The 20,526-nt window shown below is 40.8% G+C and overlaps 1 protein-coding gene across 7 annotated transcripts in view; it reads right to left on the reverse strand.

The window, feature by feature from the left end:
- The window catches only part of srpk2 (SRSF protein kinase 2), a 66,683-nt gene extending 46,394 nt beyond the window's left edge, over positions 1-20,289 (reverse strand). For 6 of the 7 annotated variants that reach the window (XM_032522277.1, XM_032522276.1, XM_032522272.1 and 3 more), the window contains exons 1-2: positions 20,055-20,289; positions 19,743-19,809 (exon numbers count right to left, since the gene is read on the reverse strand). In XM_032522277.1, the coding sequence (XP_032378168.1) occupies positions 19,743-19,809; positions 20,055-20,070 (83 nt within the window). In that variant the 5' untranslated portion in view covers positions 20,071-20,289. Of the gene's footprint in view, positions 1-3,858; positions 4,591-19,742; positions 19,810-20,054 lie in introns of those variants that run through there. The other variant, XM_032522275.1, reaches the window with a different exon arrangement.
- Positions 20,290-20,526: the final 237 nt, after the last annotated feature.

Consider the following 20,526-nt stretch of genomic DNA (forward strand, 5'->3'; position numbering starts at 1 on the left):
AATCATGCATATGGATGATATGCTGATTTCAGACAATAAACCAATTTGTCATATTTGATCTACTATGAGTGCTGTTTGAAGTGGACGTAATATTTTCTGCTGTAGCATGATACTTTGTTAAACACTCAGGCCCTTAGAATACGCACTGACTGAAGGTGAGACAATCGGCATTAAAGACAGTGAGGTTACCCACCAGCTCTTAGCACTTCTACCTTTCATCAGCTACAAGAGCTACAAGCCAGCTTTGCAACAAAGCCAGTAAACTCGTGGCCTTTGGGTGTTAATTTATCAAACTTGTTTAATCCTTACAGTAAAGAAAGTTTCTTTAAAAGGACATAACCCCTGCACCAAACAGCATTTGTTATTACCTAAACCGATGTGCCGTCAACCCTCAGAAAAAGCTTTAAGCTGCTCACATGCAACAAGGATGTCAAAACACATACTTAGACACACACACACACACACACACACACACAAAACAAACACACACACACAAACACCACACACCCACAAACACAACACACACACAACAACACACAACACACACACACACACACACACACACACACACACACACACACACACACACAGTTCTTGTCCCCCATCCATCTCCATCACGCCTCAAGTGCCAAGTTACACAACAGGGATCGTCTTCCTAATGCAAATGCTCTAAGAGAAATTTTTTCTCTTTTCAGGCTCAACTCCATCCATCCTTTTGGTTTAACACACAAATTATCCAATCCATTCTGCCTTATTGTATACAAACACATTACTGCACATCCCGTGTGTGTGTGTGTGTGTGTGTGTGTGTGTGTGTGTGTGTGTGTGTGTGTGTGTGTGTGTGTGTGTGTGTGTGTGTGTGTGTGTGTGTGTGTGTGTGTGTGTGTGTGTGTGTGTGTGTGTGTTACGTACCTACTATGTCTAGTGTCCAGATATATAAATTGTGCTGGTGTGTTCCTAAACACAAGCCCAACATAGACCCAAATACAACCCACTAAAAATAACTAAGAATAGGTCCAACTTCCAAATCAGTTCATGCTGCAACATACAAATAATGTCTGTCTAATATAATAATCATAACTTGTATTATGAATGTAACTTATTATTATAGACACTATCAATTATTCTATTAATTTTTTTCCTGTTAATCAATTATGAAATGTCAAAGATGTCATGAAAAACACCCATCACAGCAGCCTGAGGTAAGGGGAAATATATATAAATTACATTACATAGCTTTAAATTAATCTATCAGCAATTAATTGACGTTAGAACAGTTGAGTAATTTGCCATTGATTAACTACTTCATCAATTAACAAGTGAGTTTAGGACTATCATCATATGCTCAACCATATGTTTATATTGGCGGTGGCATACAACACTGTACTTGCGTCTCAATAAGTTTGATCTTTCCAACATATCCCTTGCCATATCAATCTCTATCTTGAGCTGCCAACTTATGCTGATAAATAGTAATAATAATAACGATGCACCTTTTTTAATTTAAAGCAGGATCTCCTGTGTTTGTTATCTGCACATATCCTACCCAAAAGGCAACCCAGCTGTCTGCGTATGTAACATTCACAAAGCTGCAGATTCCTCTCTGATCCACGGTGCACAGTTCGGCTTGTGGCATTCAAATAAAGCTTTGAGCATTGGGGTATTCACAGCTAGTCTATTCCTGAGGTTAGGTTACTGATAGCGATATCATGTTTCTATCAATTAATTCAGAGAGGAAAGATGATGCATAGTCATGACTAGCTATACTAATACATCTGTTCACATACTCTCAGACTGGTCAACCTGAGATGGTGAAAACAGCTAATGCATGAATTGCTACTGTTGTCATATGTAATGTTAAAAGAGGGCAGCAGTTTGTGTTTGAGTGTAGCTCTTTGTTGTAACCTGTGATGCGACAAGGGACCGCTGCATTATTCTTAATTACAGTCAGGTGGCTGTGACCCAAACAATAGAGGAAGGGAAAACCTAGCCGAGTGATGAAATCCACAAACCTCCCCACACCAGGGCTGCCAGACGATCCTCTATACTTGTATATGTATGTGTGCGTGTGCGTGTGTGTGTGTGTCAGTCTGTCAGGAATCCTATTTTCCTTGTCTAGACGTTAAACACATGAGTTAATATGATCATTTCAATATAGCCATTCATTCTTAGATGCCTTTCTACAGTTTGTATAAACACGTCTACTGCCGGTGCCTGCTCCTCCAAATTAAACATCACTTCATGTCCATCCAAAACTGCCAATGTAAGGCTGCTCTCCTCTGTGCCCAACTGCCCATGTAATAATGCCTGATATTGTTAGTGCCCATTTACTTCTGCCTATCTGTGTGCCCACTGTGCTGTGTTTGAGTGTGCCAGTCTGGGGCCTGGCGCTAGGTTGTGTGGATGGCAGCAGCTCTGCCTGATCGTACTTGGCACAGCATCAGTGGCTACCTGAGTCATCCAGTCTGCCTGCTCTTCACCCTCCAGCACCCATCAAATCGAGCTCTTTCCGCATTTGCACACTGAAAGAAGAATGTGGGCTTGGTCCGATTAAATCTGAATGGATACGGTTTCTTATGCATGCAGTAAAGCTTTTGGACACATACTATTGGTGTCACTACTTTGACATTTTCGCGTTTATATTCACTGCTCAAAACAGAAATGGAAACCACTAACAACAGAGCCTTTGTTCTAAAACATTTCTCTCCTTGTCTGTCTTTCAATACAACAATAAAAACGTCCTTAATTGGCTAAGTTACACCTGTAGTGACTCCCAGACCTAAAAACCACTATAACTACAGAGATTTTCTAAATCAGGATCATCCAAGCAACCCTGTAAGAAATGCAAGAGTGCTCACTTTGATCTTGTAAGCCTGAATGTGAGGGTCTAATTTGACATGAATAGGTCAAAATGATTAAAAGAGATCATTAATCTTTATTGAATAACAAGGAGGAATGGCTTCTGAGCCATGGCTGGCCTAAATACACATGCTCATTGTGTATTGTGAAATAATCGGTCCAGACAATTTGAAATTATACTTGTGTGTGTCTTTGTCTGTGTGTGTATTTTCATTAGCCACAGTGTGCCATGTGGCTGATGGTGCCTTGTGACTTTGCTATTCATGCTTATCACCATTACTTGATGTTTCACAGGGTGTAAATATGTAAATCTATGATGCATCACAGCTTGTCAACATATGATAAAACTGCCTGTGTGTGTATAGAAGTTGTGTGGCATTCTAACGTACCATTGTTTAGGGAAAGCTATGCACTAAGGTGCGTCATGTGGCGAGCTGTTGTCTTGCATTGCTGCTGAGATGCACTACTGCTGCTGTTGGCTGGCTATGCTAATGTTGACGTGTGTTGACACTCTTGCTGTGTAAGCTCTGTGCTCCAGCACCATAAAGAGACTGTGTGTGTGTGTGTGTGTGTGTGTGTGTGTGTGTGTGTGTGGTGTTGTTTTCATAGTTGTTGTAGCCACAGAAGGCGGCAGCAGCTCAAGTGTGTTTCTGTGTAGAAATGTGAGAAAGACATTATGATTTTTAAATGAGGTTGTGTAATGTAGAGGTATGTACAAAGGATGTTCTGTTTTTGCAGCTAACTGAAACGTTACAGCACAATGCAACAATGAACTACTGCGTTTTTTTTCATCCTCACTACAGTCAGACTGATGTGACCCAGACAATAGAAGGATACACAGACAGAAAGAGAAAGACAGAGGATACAAAACATGGAGGTGCTGAGGGGGTTGGGGAGAGATGAAGAATGCAAAATAACAGACAGACAGAAGGACATGCTCGCCGACCTATGGGGATGAAATGATAGATAAGGACAGAGGGGAGGAGGCGGAGGTGTTACCTTTCGGGGGACGAGGATTTCTCCGAGTTCACGGACATGAGCGGTGCCTGTTAGCCGCTCGCTGGCCAAGGGACCACAGGAGAAGGTGAAATAGAACAGAAAGCTGCTTTCTCTCTTTTTTTACTCTTCTCCCCCTATCTTTCTCTGCTGTGTGTCTGAGTAAATGAGATTAAAGGGTTAATGCCTCCCCTCCTCTTCCTCCGTTTCCCTCCTCCTCTTCCTCCTCTCTCGGTCTCTCTTGTCCTCTTGCTCAGAGGAGAAAAAAGGATGGAGGACAAGGCTCCGCAAAAGGATAAAAAAGAGCAGCTACTGTGCAGTGCATAATCTGGCTGAATGCGTGTGTCTGCCTACATCGGTGTGTGTGTGAGCTGATAGCGAAAGCAGCAATGTCAGTCAGGCGCCCCGCCTCATGCCCTCAGCCTCCTTCCTCCCTCCCTTTCCTTCCTTCCTCTTTCACCTTGCCTCTCTTTTACTTTCCCTGCTTTCACTGAAGCTCCTTTTTCCCTTCCTCTTCCCTTTGTTTCCTTCCTCTCTGGTATTGCTTGTTGAATTGGTAATGAAACCACAACACAAGCTCTGGATCCACAGTGTATGTCTGTCTCTATCAACGTATCCCTCCCTCCCTTCCTTCTCTGTCTGTCTAGCTGGCTCTATCAGGCCTTCTGCAGCTCTGCACAACAACTGAGCCCAAAGCCAGCTGGAACGCTCCACTTTCTGCACAGGCAGAGGGGTGTTGGCTTGTCACAGCAACAGGAAAATTGTGTCTTTCTCCTTGAGGCAGACTCTCCTCCCCCTTTTTAACCCTCTGTATTAGTCACTCTCTCTCCCTCTCTCTCTCTCTCTCTCTCTCTCTTTCTCTCTCTCTCTCTATTACGACATCCTGTATCTCAGGGCAACGCCGAACAGATCTGCCTTCTTTCACCCCCCTTTCTCCTCTCTATCTGGCATCCTCCCTCCTTTTCTCTAAACCCCATTTCCACCTCTGTCTTTTTTGGAGGCGGCTTGCTGTGTACATTGTGTGTGTGTGTGTGTGTGTGTGTGTGTGTGTGTGTGTGTGTGTGTGTGTGTGTGTGTGGTCTCATCCTATTCTGCCTCCATCTCCATCCATCTCTATTCCGCCATCTCTCGGGCAGATGATCTTCTACATGAGCAAACAGTTCACAGAGAGGTAGCCGAGGGTGTCCATGATGGAGTTCTGTCTCTATCTCTCATCTGACCTCAATATGAGTATATGGGTGTGTGTGTGTGTGTGTGTGTGTGGTGTTTGTGTTTTGTGTGTGTGTGTGTGTGTGTGTGTGTGTGTGTGTGTGAATACACAGCGGGGGTTAAAGGGGCATTAGGTTAATGTGAGTGACTAGTCGACCAGAGAATGTACATGGGAACACATACAGCACAAGTGTTAACAGTGTGTGCAGCTTTTTTCTCTAAAATAATTGTTGATTATACAAAAGATGAGCCAATTATTTTGTTAATTTGTTAATATTTGTTAACAGGAAAGGTATATAGATAAATAAAGGAGTCAAAGCTGGGTAATAATGTGAGAGGATGTTGTCTGCCAGCATACATTTTATGGAGGTGGCTATCCCTTTCATATATCTGTGTTTTTAGGTCATTGTAAACAATGTTGCAAACAAATAGCATGACAGCTTTATGGCAATATTAGATTTGCTGAATTTTCAACCAGTGTGAAGTATATTGATTTGTCAAGTATTTAATTTGCTGGGTAAAACAAAAACAGACACTTGTCTCTGGGTATTAGCAACGCTACTGGCATGGCACTAAGCAATGTTAGTTTGTCAGACACTTAGTTGGTCCACTGATTTTGTCCAGACTGACATATCTCAACAACTATTGGATAGATTGCTATCCAATACACACAAAAAATCTCAAATGTCCGATTACAAATGTCAAATTAAAATAGGGTTTAAATCATTCATTTGGACGATAGAATTTTGTAAAAGGATAAAGCCATACCATCACGATAGAATTCTAATAAAAATCATTATACAAAAAATATAGAATTATTAAGCCTTAGAGGGGTTTATTATGGCTACTGATTTTGCACAAATACATTTTTATGGTAACCACAAATGCATGAGACATGCCTGAGAGACAGACAGAAAGAAAACGGGAACACAATGATTCCCTTTCTCTCCGATCTCCATACAGTTCCACTTTCCCACATAAAAGGACAACATTAGGCACACATGTCTCTGAGCCAAACTATTGTCCTCATTATCTGTGTATGTGGGCCAATGTGGGGTAAAGCACACACTAAGTCTCAGCGCATCCAGGCATCAAGAGGAATCCTGAGCTAATATAAGAGGGCGCACTCCACTTAGGGTGGGGGTCACAGGAGGAGGGGGCTGGAGCCTATCTTGCATATAATGCAGGAAAAATCCATAAAAAATCACCAGACATACATGGGCACTAATTAATCCGAGCTTGGATTGTGTAAGAAAAGCAAGATAAGACCAAACTCAAATAAATACAGAAAGCATCAGTACTGAATAGAGCTGAACAATTTTGGAAAATAATCTAATTGCATTTTTTTTTAACCAATATTGCAATTGTGATTTAAAAATGATATGCTGTATTATTCAACAAAGACAAACAATAAATCGTTGTATCGTATGACCAACACAATATTAGATAGAATAAACAGGAACTGTTCTTTCCTGTAGGCTAGGCCTGTATGTTATTATACTGATGAAATTAAGTGTACAAGTACCACTTGGCCAGTGGATGCTTTCTCTGCAGAATGCTTTACTCTGACGTGTCACGTGATCAGATTCTAATCACAGGCTTTGAGATTAGAAAATCTCATTTTAATATATCACAATTTTATTGCAAATGCAATTAATCGCTCAGCCCTAGTGCTGAAACAATTAATCTTTTAGCTGATTCGTAATTTAATTAATTACTCAATGCATCGTTTAAGTTGTTTAAAAAATCCCTTCTACTCTACTGTTTCTGCTTTTCTTTGTTTTATATAATTCTAAATTGAATATTTTTCGCCAAAACTAGACTTCTGAAAAGCCCAATGATTGTGAAGTACACATATCTCCAGTGGGTCAGAGCATAGACAAAGGTCACCAATGAACCCCCTTATTTTGAAGAATGCTGTGGAACAATCCTGATGTCACCTTTCCATGGTGATAACCTCTGAGGGAGACCCCAAAAACGGAAAAGCTAATTCACGTGAAGAGAAACACCCGCGCATGCACGCACACAAACACACAGAGTTGCAGACATATAAATTTACAACTCAAGACATTCACAGAGGGTATCACATACAAATTCAAAGGCTGATCTTGTTCTATTTCTTGTTCTAAGACGCAAAGGAGCAAAAGAAGAATAAGAAAGATGGGGGAGGGAGAGAGATGATGACTCTCATGAGCAGATATATTTTGGGAGCCAGTATTGAGGCTGCCAGGAGCTATCTTTAAGCGGCCTACTTCTCCTCCCTGCCTGGTGGATGCTGGGGCGAGAGAAGGGGTTTATGCACGCACACACACACACGCACACATACACGTCCCATTGCATAGCTCCCTGACAAACAGTATGCTCAAACACACAAGTGAAGCCACAGACAGAAGTCATGGCAATCATACTGACAAGTAGACATATACACCATTGTGCGTGTGTGTGTATGTGTGTGTCTGTCAGGAATCCTATTTGCCTTGTCTAGATGTGTGTGCTTACACAGTCTAGTGACACTACCAGCAGCCTTGTTGTTACTGTCTGCAGAGAAAACACTCCCCCCAAGTGGAGAGAAACACAATCACACACACAATTACATACACCCAAAGTGGCTTATCTTAAAGTGCTCATATTATGCTCAATTTCAGGTTCATAATTGTATTTAGGTTACATCAGAATATGTACTTTAATTAACACCATACAATTTGTTGTACTGCACATTGCTGCAGCTCCTCTTTTGTGTGTTGAGCTCTTTGTAGCTACAGAGTGAGGCATCACACTTCTATTCTATTCTATTGTTTGGAGTCACACATGTGCAGTGGCTAGGTAAGGACTATTAGCCAGTCAGAAGCAGAGCATGAGGGCCTGCAGAAAAACGATAGATGACATAAAACGTGCCAGTGTACAGATCAATTGACATGCTTATAGCCTCAGGTTTGCCTTAAAGCATCTCTTTTTCTTTGGTACAGACTTCCATATAGAGCTCACTCGCCTATGGGACTCTACAATTCAGACTGCATGACATAGCATAGAACACACACACACACACACACACACACACACACACACACACACACACCCACACCAGCACAATTGTTCAATAAATATTCTCTTTAAATGCCATATATAAAATTGCAATTGTTGATATGAGCATTGAACATTAGAGTGGGTTTAGTAAATATATATATAATGTACACTTTTTCACAACTGGTACCACTATGCTACTACTACTATTTTTTTCTTTACAATATTGAGAACTGACCATGACAAGAAAAATATGTAGTTGTAAGTTACTATTACAGTACACTACTATACCGATTTGAGGTAATATGAGGCATTGATGTTTGTTTGTTTTAAAAAAGAATTAAGTTTCCAGTAGAAGTTATGACTTGGATGTTGAATTAAATGCTATTTACAAGTCAGACACTAATTATGGTCACTGTATTAAGACATGAATGCGGCATTAGTCTTTTTCTATTGAGTTGCATTATGGGAGGTATAGGATCTAAGGTTTTGGATCAAGATTGCATCAGCCACTGCTGCTTTGATCATTTTTTTGTAATCTTCAAACCCACTGTCTTCTTTTTAAATTATATGACCATCTTAAAAGGGACACATCCCATCTTAATCAATCTACTATAGGGAGTACTTCACAGCCCATGAAAACAGTTGTATAATGTGTTCACCTCAACCCTCTTTTCTCCTAGTTTAAATCTAACTTAATTAAGTGCATTATTAAAACCAGTAGAGTGCTCTTTAACAGTTCACACTTGTTTCCTTGGTGATGGTACAGACATGTTTGTTCCAAAACTTTAATTTTTAGGTCATCTGATTTTGTGGAAAAAGAAGTTTCAAGGGTGGGTTTTCCGCTCACATGCGCTATGGGGGAGCGAGACAACATTCAACTCAAAAAAAGTCATATATAACCATTCCAATGACTCCGAAACTGTTAAGGTAAATTAAGCTAAAAAAACCTGCATAGTTCCCCTTAAAATAATTAAATTAAATTAAATATCAAACATTAAGAAGTTATTGGATCACGTATTTAGTTACAAGATTTGTTCGATTTAAGTCCCCCCCAGTATTAATGCAGCCATTTATAATGCTATTCATTACACCTGTGCTTTTCCTTAAAAAGTCCTAATACCACCATTTGGACGAGTCATGGACTTCAGTCTCGCTCTAGGCCTTTGCCTTGAAACATTCTAGTCTTTTCCTTTTTCCTCTTACTCAGTCACTCTACTTTCTTCCAGTTAAGCTTAAAATGGCCACACACACAGTTACCGGTCAGTGTTGAGTGCTCTTAATTCACACACACACACACACACACACACACAAAGACACACACACACACACATACACAAACGTCAGTGTTGAGTGCTCGTAATTCACCCAGACATACACAGGTAAGCATCTTGCACTTTCTGCGCCTCATTACCCCGGGGAACACACTCTACAGCAATATGTTTGAATGTGTGCACTTTGCAAGTTAAAGCGAGTGTGTGTTGGTGCAGTAAGTGGGTAAGGAGGGAGAAGCAATGGGAGGAGGTTTTATACAGTTTACCTTAAACTAATACCAACACAAAAAAGTGAGATTATGACCCAGGTCTGGACACTTTTGTAGGGCCAAAATGCTGGATCCCATAAATTTAAAGGGCTGTAAGGGTTAAGAATTGGTTTTAGGATAGGGTTAGAATTAGGTAATGGTTAGAGTGAGGGTAAGGGTTAAGGTTTGGCATTTAGTTGTGATGGTTAAGGTTAGGGTAAGGGGCGAGGGAATGCATATGTCAATGGCAGGTCCCCACAAAGATAGAGAGAAGCAATTAGAGATGTGTGTGTGTGTGTTGTGGTTGTGTGGGTGTGGGTGTGTGTGTGTGTGTGTGTGTGTGTGTGTGTGTGTGTGTGTGTGTGTGAGGGAGAGCTCATTAGCTAAGTGGTGTGTGTTTAATTGATAAATGAGTGACCTCCTCCCTCTTTTCCTGCGCTCTGACCTCAGCTGCTTCACCGGGCTGACATGTTTAGATGGATTTTATCACACATGGGGCTGGGCAACACCTACTGTCACTCCCCGATGTGAGAAGAGTGCAGATTTAAGTTGAGCACGGGTCCAGCAGTAACACTTAGTTTAGACAAATGGGTTTGTGTCATCGGTTTATTGTATCAAATCATGTTGTTTTTTTCAATGCTTCAAAAAGTGAAAAACGGCTACCCAACTACCCAAAGCCCAAAGAGATGTCTTGAAATTGTGCTTTTTGTCTGACAACAGTCCAAGACCAAATTACATTTTATTTACTGATATGTGACAACGACAAGCAGCTAATTCTCATCTTTGAAAAGCAAATATTTAGAGTTTTTGCTTGAAAATTCACTGAAAAATGAATAGATTCAAAATAGTTTCAGATTAATTTTCTTTTGATTGATTAATCAACTAATTGCTTTTATTGTTACTTTCACAAAACAAATCAATTGTGTCCCCCATTTTGCCTTTTTCTTTTATTTAAGAGTAATCGGTTGATTTCCTTGCACATCTAGTAAATCAGCTCATACATACACAGACAATTGCGGATTTGCCCTTTAATGTTGCTTATAGTGAGGTATCTAATCAATAGAAAGCATATTGAGAGTCAGCAGTGTTCTTTAAATGCCATTTCTAAATTACTATTTTAAATCTAATTTATGTGCAACACTAATGCTGTTTGCATGCATGTAATTCTATGATAGATACATTATTTTTTAAATAAATACCTAACATTCTTATAGTTTGAGCTTGGCAATTAAATAAGTATGATGACAGTTTTTGACAGGCAATTTGATTTTGATTTGGCTTCTGCTGTGATCGATCCAGTGACCTTTGACCCTGACGGTTACAGAGAGAGAGGCCTGTCTAACCACCAAGCATCAAATAAGGAGGCCCTTCTCCAAATATTTATTTTTACATAAGTGTTTTAATCAATAAATAAAGTATTCCATCATTCCCAGCATGACAAAAACAAGAACCTACAGCAATGAATCCCTTTCAACAATAGAATAAAACTGGCACATGGACAGGACTCCCCTCTACTGGACAGAAAAGGAATTACACTTTAAACACTTTGGTGATAATCAACCAACACTCTCATCAGGTCAAAAATATCAATTTGTCAATACTTTGGTTTATAACCAAAACAAAATGACAGAAAATGGCAATTATTTTGATGATCAAATAATAAAAAATTTAACAGCAGTAGAGTGCTAGTGATATTACAGCATATCAATGGAGATTTTTTGTTTTTCAGTTCATTTCATTTTTATATATGATAGTAAATTTAATTTATTTATTTGGGTTTTGGGACTGTTGGTTAGACAAAACAAGACATTTGAAGATGCCACCCCTTGGACTTAAAATAAATAATACAGAAAACCATTAGTTGCAGCCCTGTTTTTTTCTTATACTGTAAATTAAATGGGATCCTTTGGTCTGATAGGTTAATTTGACCAACTTGAAATGTAACCACCTGTCCATTTATGACTACTACATGTACAATACTAGTAGCTTCTGAGTCATCTAACGAGAGTCAATCAACAATTGCCCTGCCAGGTTTTAAATGCAGGGCTTAAAGAGGACACCAGACTGCTCAGTGTAGCCAATTACTCACTGTTTACAATGGCAGCGGCAGTCTTGATAAAACAGAGTGGATGCATGGACTGTGAAGGACTTGGGACTATACACACTCTCCAGAGATCTGGGTTTGTGTGCAGTGCTGTAGAGATACGGAGACAGAAAGAAATACCTTGTGGCTAGACTGTAAACATGTGAAGCAGTAATTACAGCCGATACAAGCAATCCAGTACCAACGGAATGAGTATTGATTCTGCCCTGTTGTACCTGTGTCTGCATTCATTATATTATCTGTGATTATCGGTGAGTAAATTGGGGAGAAATGTTTAAATGTGTTGCAGTCTGATCCATTAAACCACACTGACGACATGAGCAGAATCTTTGTGACTTATCATTGAAATAGTCTTTCTGCAGTTACCTGAAAGTGTATCTACATTTTCCGTAAGGCTTTGGGTTTGTGTTTAATTTCTCCTATTTTTAAAAGGGGGTAATTATTTTAAATCAACGGTGGTAGCAAAAGCTATTAACCAAGCACAAAGAAGACACAGGAGGAGCTGGATTATGTTTTTAAATGGACATTAAGTGATTTGTAGCATAAAGATTTGCAGGGGTGCACAAAGAGCCACGACACAGACAAGAATATGCAAAAATTATCCAAGATGGCAATATGCAAGGGTGTAATTTCCATTTACTCATTTTTATTTACAGTTCCTACACCCTTGGCAGTATCAAAGATAAGTAAAAAACAGATCATAAGTGTGACCATACTGAAGAAATTAACTCTTGGAATTTTGAAGATTGCAGGCTTCCAAAGCCATAGAGTGCTGCAACATCGAAAGTACAATCAAATGTTAATACGAGCTCAGATAATTCATCAAAGAAGAATAACTGTGCTTTAGGGGCCTGTGGAGTGTACCAGCAAGTATTCTGGCTTTGCATTTGAATAAAACTGCGTAACACTGTTAGTACGAGAAACACTAAAAGACAGCACTTTATGCTGAGGAAATAAAGCTGCCAGTGACACCTCAGTTTCTGTCAATTCTTTTGTGTGAAAATGTTTTGAAAAAGTTGACAGTTGTACTGACACACATGTATTATTATCAGAATATAGATAGGCTATATAACAAAGGATTTACTTGATAGAGACTTTACTTTGAGAAGTACCACACACATTCTTGTTTGTAAGCATCAAATATATCAAATCTAGCCAAATTAAAAAAAATGAGAAAGGGTGCCGTAAAAAAAAATATGAATGTCAAAAATGCAGAAATAAATTTGAATATTTGACAAAACATCTATTTGGAAGGGGAACTTTTTAAGCACAATTCCTCCTTCTCAATCGTCCAGAAGGTGGCAGTGGAGGGCGGCTGTGCAGTCCTCCGGCCCTCAGAATTACACATGCCCTGTTAATGTATTAATGTACTCCCTTCCTCCTTCCGTGATGACCCACTGACCTGCAACTGCAGAGCTGGATCACACTTCAGCAGCATTTTAAGAGAGGAACAAATCCCTGCTTCTTGTCCCTTGTTGAACAAATCCAATTTGGAACACATACACATTAAACATGGGAATCGCCTTCTTTCAATTCCCTCTTGTCCTGTCGGCTCATTCAGTCTGATCGACTTGGTAGATTTCCTCGGATATTGTGCTTTCCTGGCCAGCGTTGTGGGAAAGCAGGAGGAAAATCCTCAAACTCCCTGAGTCAGACAACATCTACGTCAATAAAGGGGAGCAAAATCCAACAGAAAAATCCCCCCTGTACGTCCCTAAAACAAGCCACTATATGAGTACTTTTAAGGAGCAGTTGATATGATAATAGATTATAGTGCTGGCAGGCTTCATGGTCTGAGCTAAAAAAGAACAATCACTCTGCTTTATCCTTGTTAAGTGCTTAGTCATAAGGCAACACACCTCACTAACTAATGACTGTTGAGAAGGTGAGTTTAAATTGGGCGATTCTCTACAAGAGTTCCTATGCATCTACTGGAGTGGCCTACTTCTACAGTATACTCAATTAGCCAGTCAGCCAGCACTGGCACTGTGGCCACCAGGGAGGAAATCATTCCTACTCAGACACCACAGAGGAAGCAGCGGATATCATATTTCAATTCAGTATGCATAACAATGAATGAGCTGTGACGGGCATAGCCAATCTCTCTGACAGTATGAGTCTATGTCCACAAATCTCAGTTACTATTTGGGTTATTTATTATGAACTGTAGGATAATGGAAAAATAAATCAGCAGTAAACTTCTCCCGGTTTGGACAGATCGAAAACATTTCCTTCCTCAGTATATGCAGCTAGATGCACAGATTAGGAATTCAAACACATCATCAAAATACATTAATTGTGGACTAACTAGCTTTCCTTCAAATTAAAGTTGCACTAATGTATAGATTTAATGACGATGTATAGGTAAAGGTCTCCCTCATAGTTGAGCACATACAGAGAAATATCACTTGACTCTTAATTCTGCTCAACTGTCACTATGAAGTCTCGTGTTGCAGGCTGACAGTTAGTTAGACCTCACAATCCTGACATGACAGACAGTGGGTGTGGATGTCTCCTCCATGGCCATGACAATAAAAACAAAATAATGACTCTCTCTTTGGGCCCCTGCCCTGTGTTGGGCTGCTTGAAGGGAACTTTATACTTTCCTTTCCTGCAGGTCTGACGTGTAATGAATGATACATTTCAAAGGTTGTGACTCTAAACTCAAACAAAACATAGGTCTGTAGCCTTTTCTGTCTACCTGGATCTTATATTTGTTTGTAAATTAACATTTTGAGCTCTCCACTGTGCTCCACATTCAGCTGCTTGCCATTTAACAACCTATGTGCTTTCCATGTGTGTCCACCGCAGCAGTTTCTACTAACCCTTGTTTCCTGCCTTCAGCTGCCCTGTGGCATCATTTAATTCCCTCTCTCCACTTTTCCTTACTCACTTTCTCCATCCCCAGCTTTCCAGTTGCTTAAGTTGGCCAGACACATGCTCACACATGCAAACTCTCGCAATCACTCTTTATCTTTTGCTCCACCTCTCTAGCTTTCAGCATGCTTCTCTCTCCCCCTTTTTTGTCTCTCCCTCTCTCTCTCTCTCTCTGCATGCAGCTCACATGCTCTGCTCTCAGCACCCGCCATCAGCTTCATCCAGCCAGGCTGCAGTATTGATGAGGGGAGCTTTATTAGCGGAACAGTACAAATCTGCTTGCCAAAGATCAAATCTCTGAGCGCTTCCTCACGCCTGTACAATCCGTTTCATACTAGCCATTAACCCAACACGGTTTTCATCCACCGCTACCGTAGCTGGACTCCCCAGCTCCCAAGGGAATTATTTCAATTAATTAACAGAGAACTCTTCGCTTACCACTTGCTGATCAATGAAGGACCATTAATCACAACAGCAGACGGCGCTTACACATGACCAAAAAGAACATTGCTAAATGTAATGGCAAAACCCAAAGTCGGTCTTAAAGCAATAGTTTGACATTTAACTATGAAGCTGGATTCAGCTTAGCATAAAGACAGGAAAAACAACAACCATCCTGATTTCACAGGGTGGTTGTGGGCTGTAGGGGGATTTTGTTACTTTCAATCATTGTTGACTTAAGCTAGGCTTGCTTCATATTTTAATATCAATATTCTTGGCGCACTTTTTTGGCAGGAAAGCCAATAACTTCCCCAAATATTGAACTGTATAGTTTTAACAAACACTAAAGCAAAATGTGTTTCTTATATCAAACTAAACTTTTTGAACAAATTGTGGATGGACTCGGGGGCTTAGGGGTTTATATGCAGACTATTAACCACAGCCGTTGATTGCCCCTGTCTCTCTCCCTCAATTTCTGTCTTCTCGCTCCACTATTGCAACCTAATAAAAGGCATAGAATTATATTTAAAAATATTGAGAATTTATGAAGTCACAAGGGCCAAAGATAGCGCCTGTATATTAATGTTATACACTGTGTGTGAATAAGTTGCATGTATTGTTGTAAGTGATGGCTATTTTGTATACATCTACAGTATATGTAACTGATGTGGTATGCATCATAACCTGTTTTAGTTTCATAAAGCACACTGAAATCTTGACAGACTCCAGCTTCAGTCTGCTGCCTGATACGGTGAATAAACCCTGTCTCGTCTCTGCACAGTGTTCTAGCCGGCTGCCTACTCTCATCTTCAGTCAAAGACTACGAGCTGGGCAAAACCTCTACGAAAATCAATGCAGTTTAAAGTGCAATGTGTGGGAACATTAGTCAGCTCATTTCATGCAGAAAGGCCCATACTGCTACGACTGGTATACTGCTTGCTGACAGATACACGTCTCAGGAAGAATATTAGCATTTAGACTCACTAGTTCTCCGGCTGGCAAAGTTATGACTAATGAATGCTATTATGCTGGTGTCGCTTTATATATCTTTCACCCTCACGACCCTAGTATGTTTGTGCATGCTGAGCCATATTCATTTAATCTAGCAGGCGTTCACATCAAAGTCTCAGCCACTTGAAACTTGCTATGAGATGTCATTGTCTAATATGAAAAGCAGAAACATTTACTGTCTGTATTCAACAAGGCGGATCAAGGATTTGATTTTTAATCAAGGCTGGGCAGTTGTGTCGACTTGCACCGGAGGATGCATTTGCGCTGATGGTAACCTATGACAGGTTAAAGGTCAAGGAAAGGGTTGCTAGTTACCTCCTTCAGTCACATATGTATCTGTATCATTAGCCGACATTTATAAAAACAAGAGGAAAGAAAAGTTTATTATTTTGCGGACATTACGTAGGTGCCAACTCTACTCTGCCATGCCTCAAAAAGTTCTGCATCATTGTTGTGCCTTGTAATTATGGTGACTAGGACTCCCTCTGTTATTATTGCTACTGGTCTTTTAGAGACATATATCCAGTGTTGCTAAGGCAACATGCACAACAAAGGGCATGATGGTCCATTTCTTTCAAGTAACAGTAAAAACTCAAAGGGAGAGCTGATAAACTGAGAAAAAAAATGTGAAGGTGTAAAAGCTATGATCCGTCACTAAACAAGTCATGCCAGAGAAAAGAGAGCTGTTGTTTTGTGTGGCTCCTGCAGCAACTTGCAAAGCACTCGTTTGGTGGATATATAACAAACTGCACAGTGACAATTAAAGAAAACATTGCACAGATGTGTTTAAATACTGTCGAAAACATAGTTAAGTGGGTTTGAACAGAGGTTAATATGATTTAGTTAATCATCATCTGACTACTTACAGGATATACTTTATCAGATATGTCTTTACTTCGTTTTACGTGATAGTTGACTGTATATCTTTGGATTTTGGAGTGTTGCTCAGGAAAAAAAACACAAGTCAGGTGGCTCAATACCAGTAAGTTTTCAACACCTCAACTCCTATCAAGTATCACACACACACACACACACACACACACACACACACACACACACACACACACACACACACACACACACACACACACACACAGTATAATAGCAATAGGGCAGGTGATATCCTAAGCTTCAGAGAACAACAAGAGCAAAAGTTGTACGATGAAAAGAGATAGTGTATCAAAGTAAACTTAGTATGAACTTTTCTTTTGGGCCACAACCAAGTTCAAAGCAGCTCCTACTAGTCCACCTACAAAACTAGTGCATGCGCGCGCACACACACACACACACACACACACACACACACACAGTATTTTAGTAGATGAATCCAACAAAACTGGTGTCTTTTAATTTTGCTGGCATTGCTTCAGCCTGGTACGTGGTGTTTGGTTTTTTTTCAAACTCGCTCTGCTCAGCAATCAATGTATTTCCTCTCCAACAAATGACTGATCCAACACTTGTACTAACAATTTTTAACTTTAAGGTGACACCGAGCATTTATTCCCTCCCAAATGATGCTTTCCCTTTAGGTGAATCAGTACAAAAATGTCACATTGTTTTTTTAAACTGTAAAAAAGTGAAACTGAAAAACTCCTGAAACAGCATTCATCCTGATAGTATCTGATCAATGGTATCTGAGATACTGTATTTGACAAATAAGAGATTACTTACATATTATCCCTAAATAACAGATTCAGTAAATAAACAACTGTCGATGTGTAAGTCCTTGAGTACAGTTTACATTGCCTCATCTAATAGTAATTGCGGTCTTTTTTTAAAGGTCTCATGGCATGAAAATTTCACTTTATGAGGTTTTGTACATTATGTAACATTAATATGCGTTCCCCAGCCTGCCTATGGTCCCCCAGTGGCTAGAAATGGTGATATGTGTAAACAGAGCCATGGGTATCATGCTCTGCCTTTGAAAAAATGAAAGCTCAGATGGGCCGATCTGGAATCTTATGAGGTCATAAGGGGCAAGGTTACCTCCCCTTTCACTGCTTTGCCCGCCCAGAGAATTTTGCCCGCCCATGAGAGACAGACATTATGGCTTTCAAACGAGCAAAGTCGCAGTTGGTCAAGGCCACACCCCGAGCCTCCCCCCCTCCTTTCTCCTCCACAAAAGCTACAGACTCAGAAGGGGCACATACTAAGGAAAGCTCACTGTGGGACTGGCCTAGTAGCTATAGTGGCAGAGTACACATTGATCTGAAAAAATTGTGTGTGTGTGTGTGTGTGTGTGTGTGTGTGTGTGTGTGTGTGTCCTAAAGCCATGGTGACCCAGACCTGGATAAACATCTGCTAGATGAAGAGCTTATGTAATTTGCTTCATTGTACAGCTGAGATAAATAGTCCATCAACAGAAAAGTAAATGTACAAATTTGACACTTTTCCTTGTTTTAAATTATGCTAAATTGTATATTTACCAAATTATTTTTCTATTGTTCAAGAAAAAAGATCAGCAAATTAGTTAAAAATGAAAAGGATCATTAGGAATTAAATACAAATTTAAATGAGAAAAATAATAATTAAGATCGCTAGTTGCAGCCCTGTTTCATTGTGAATATCTTTAGGAATAATCTGGAATCATTCCTGCGAGTCATTTTGACTCATTTTCTCTGCCTGCTTAATCCTATCAGAGTTGAGCCCTACTGTATATATCCCAGCATACACTTGGAAAAGACCACATCCAACATATCACCAATCTCAGACCTTCCACTGGTTTCATTTATTATTTACAAGGTAGCTTCCTGAAATATATGACAATCCAGCACCTTATTTCACCACCGACAGTCAGCAGGCCTATATTCACACATCACACATCTGTTTGCTGTAATTCAATGTGCAGGTGTAGGGAATTCAAGCAGCAGACCCGAGCTAGACCCTGGGGTGGTCACACTGCTGGTATCACCTAATTGCGGCCTTCTTTGGGTGCCGGTGACGTCGCTCCAATAGCATCATGCCATGAAGTAAGCCCCCTCTCTCCCCACTCCAATTCGCGTGCACTTCACAGAGCCACTGCGCTGCTCACACAGTCCGCTGCAACCAGTCACGCCGGGAAAAACACGCTGTTAAATACGCGTGCATCTCCCCTGCAAGATTGCTTAACAAACCACACATACAAGAAAGAAAACAATGCTCTTACAAATTCAAGAAAAGTTACATAATCAAACACCATGTGCGAGATTCCCGGATAGGTTAGGATTAAGGTGTTATCTGTCTGGTAGACTACTGCCATCACTGCTGCAAAGGGGCCAAGTAATGAGCTGTCAAATCTGTCACACCTCCTTTGGCAACCCTCAGTCTGAATCAATCAAACAAGAGGCCATCAGTAGTGGAACCTAAGAAAGGCAAAATAAGGTATGAAGCTGAAGAATTGTAGGCTTCTGTGGATGCCAATATTGGAAATGCTGGAAACCGCGGTTAGGGAGTCAAGTGTGGACCTCATCGTACAGATACCCAGTTCCCAGTCTGAGTCCTCTACCGTAAACGGCAACTTCCCACACTCCAAAGTAGCCTGCCCGTGTGCTGGAAATGCACGGCTTTTGCCGTATGTGCTCAGTCTCCACCACCAACCAAGGCACCGGCAGTAGCGCCCGGCGTCACACGGAGAAGCACCCGCTGCCAAGAAAACCTAACCCGCAAACAAACACTTCACTCCCCCTACGTCGAACAGTCATCAACCGCCGCCGCCCTGCTTACCTCCGATGTTGACCCGTTCTGTCTTTCTTTCCCTTCGGCCTCCTTTTTCTGGCCTGGATGGCCATTACTGCCGGGGTGAGGTTACGTTTATCAACGGGCATGACCGACGTCCGAGTCCGGAGAAGGGTGTAGGAGGGACGGGGAGAGAACACAAACACACATCATTAAGCTCTAAAGCTGGTTGGCGCGGGTCATTTAGCGTCATTTAGCGTGCCCGGTAGGTTAGCTACACGCGGAACTTCCGCCACTTTCATATTAAATAAAATAAGAAGTGTGGGAGCACGGTCAAGTTAGAGGCTGAGGGATACGCACCTTTCCTGGAGCTCATGTTTCCTCCTCTTCTCCTCAGCAGGAGCGGGCAGCTCAGCAGCAGCAGCAGCACAAAAACACACACACACTAACCTCTACCTTTAGATGACACGCGCTCCCTCTGGCGGGAGTCGCGTGCAGTCCTACGTGGGTAGATTTGTTTAGTCCAGTTATGTCTATGGAAGAGTAGAACATGTGACAATCCTACAGAGAATGTGTGTGTGTGTGTGTCTGTGTGTCTGTGCGTGCGTGCGTGCGTGCGTCCGTCCGTCCGTGCGTGTTCACTACCATTTTATGTAAGAGAAAAAACTGTGGAATGGTTTAAGAAACATCTGTTTCCATAACAACAGGTTGATGGCAGCATGAACTCTGCCCATGTGGTAACAAACACTTCCTGTTTACTACCTGTCTTTACCTGTCTTTACTGTTTACACTGTAACCATCTATCCATCCGTGTGTGTGTGTGTGTGTGTGT

This window comes from Etheostoma spectabile, chromosome 8 (genome assembly GCF_008692095.1).
Source record: "Etheostoma spectabile isolate EspeVRDwgs_2016 chromosome 8, UIUC_Espe_1.0, whole genome shotgun sequence".
NCBI lineage: Eukaryota > Metazoa > Chordata > Actinopteri > Perciformes > Percidae > Etheostoma > Etheostoma spectabile.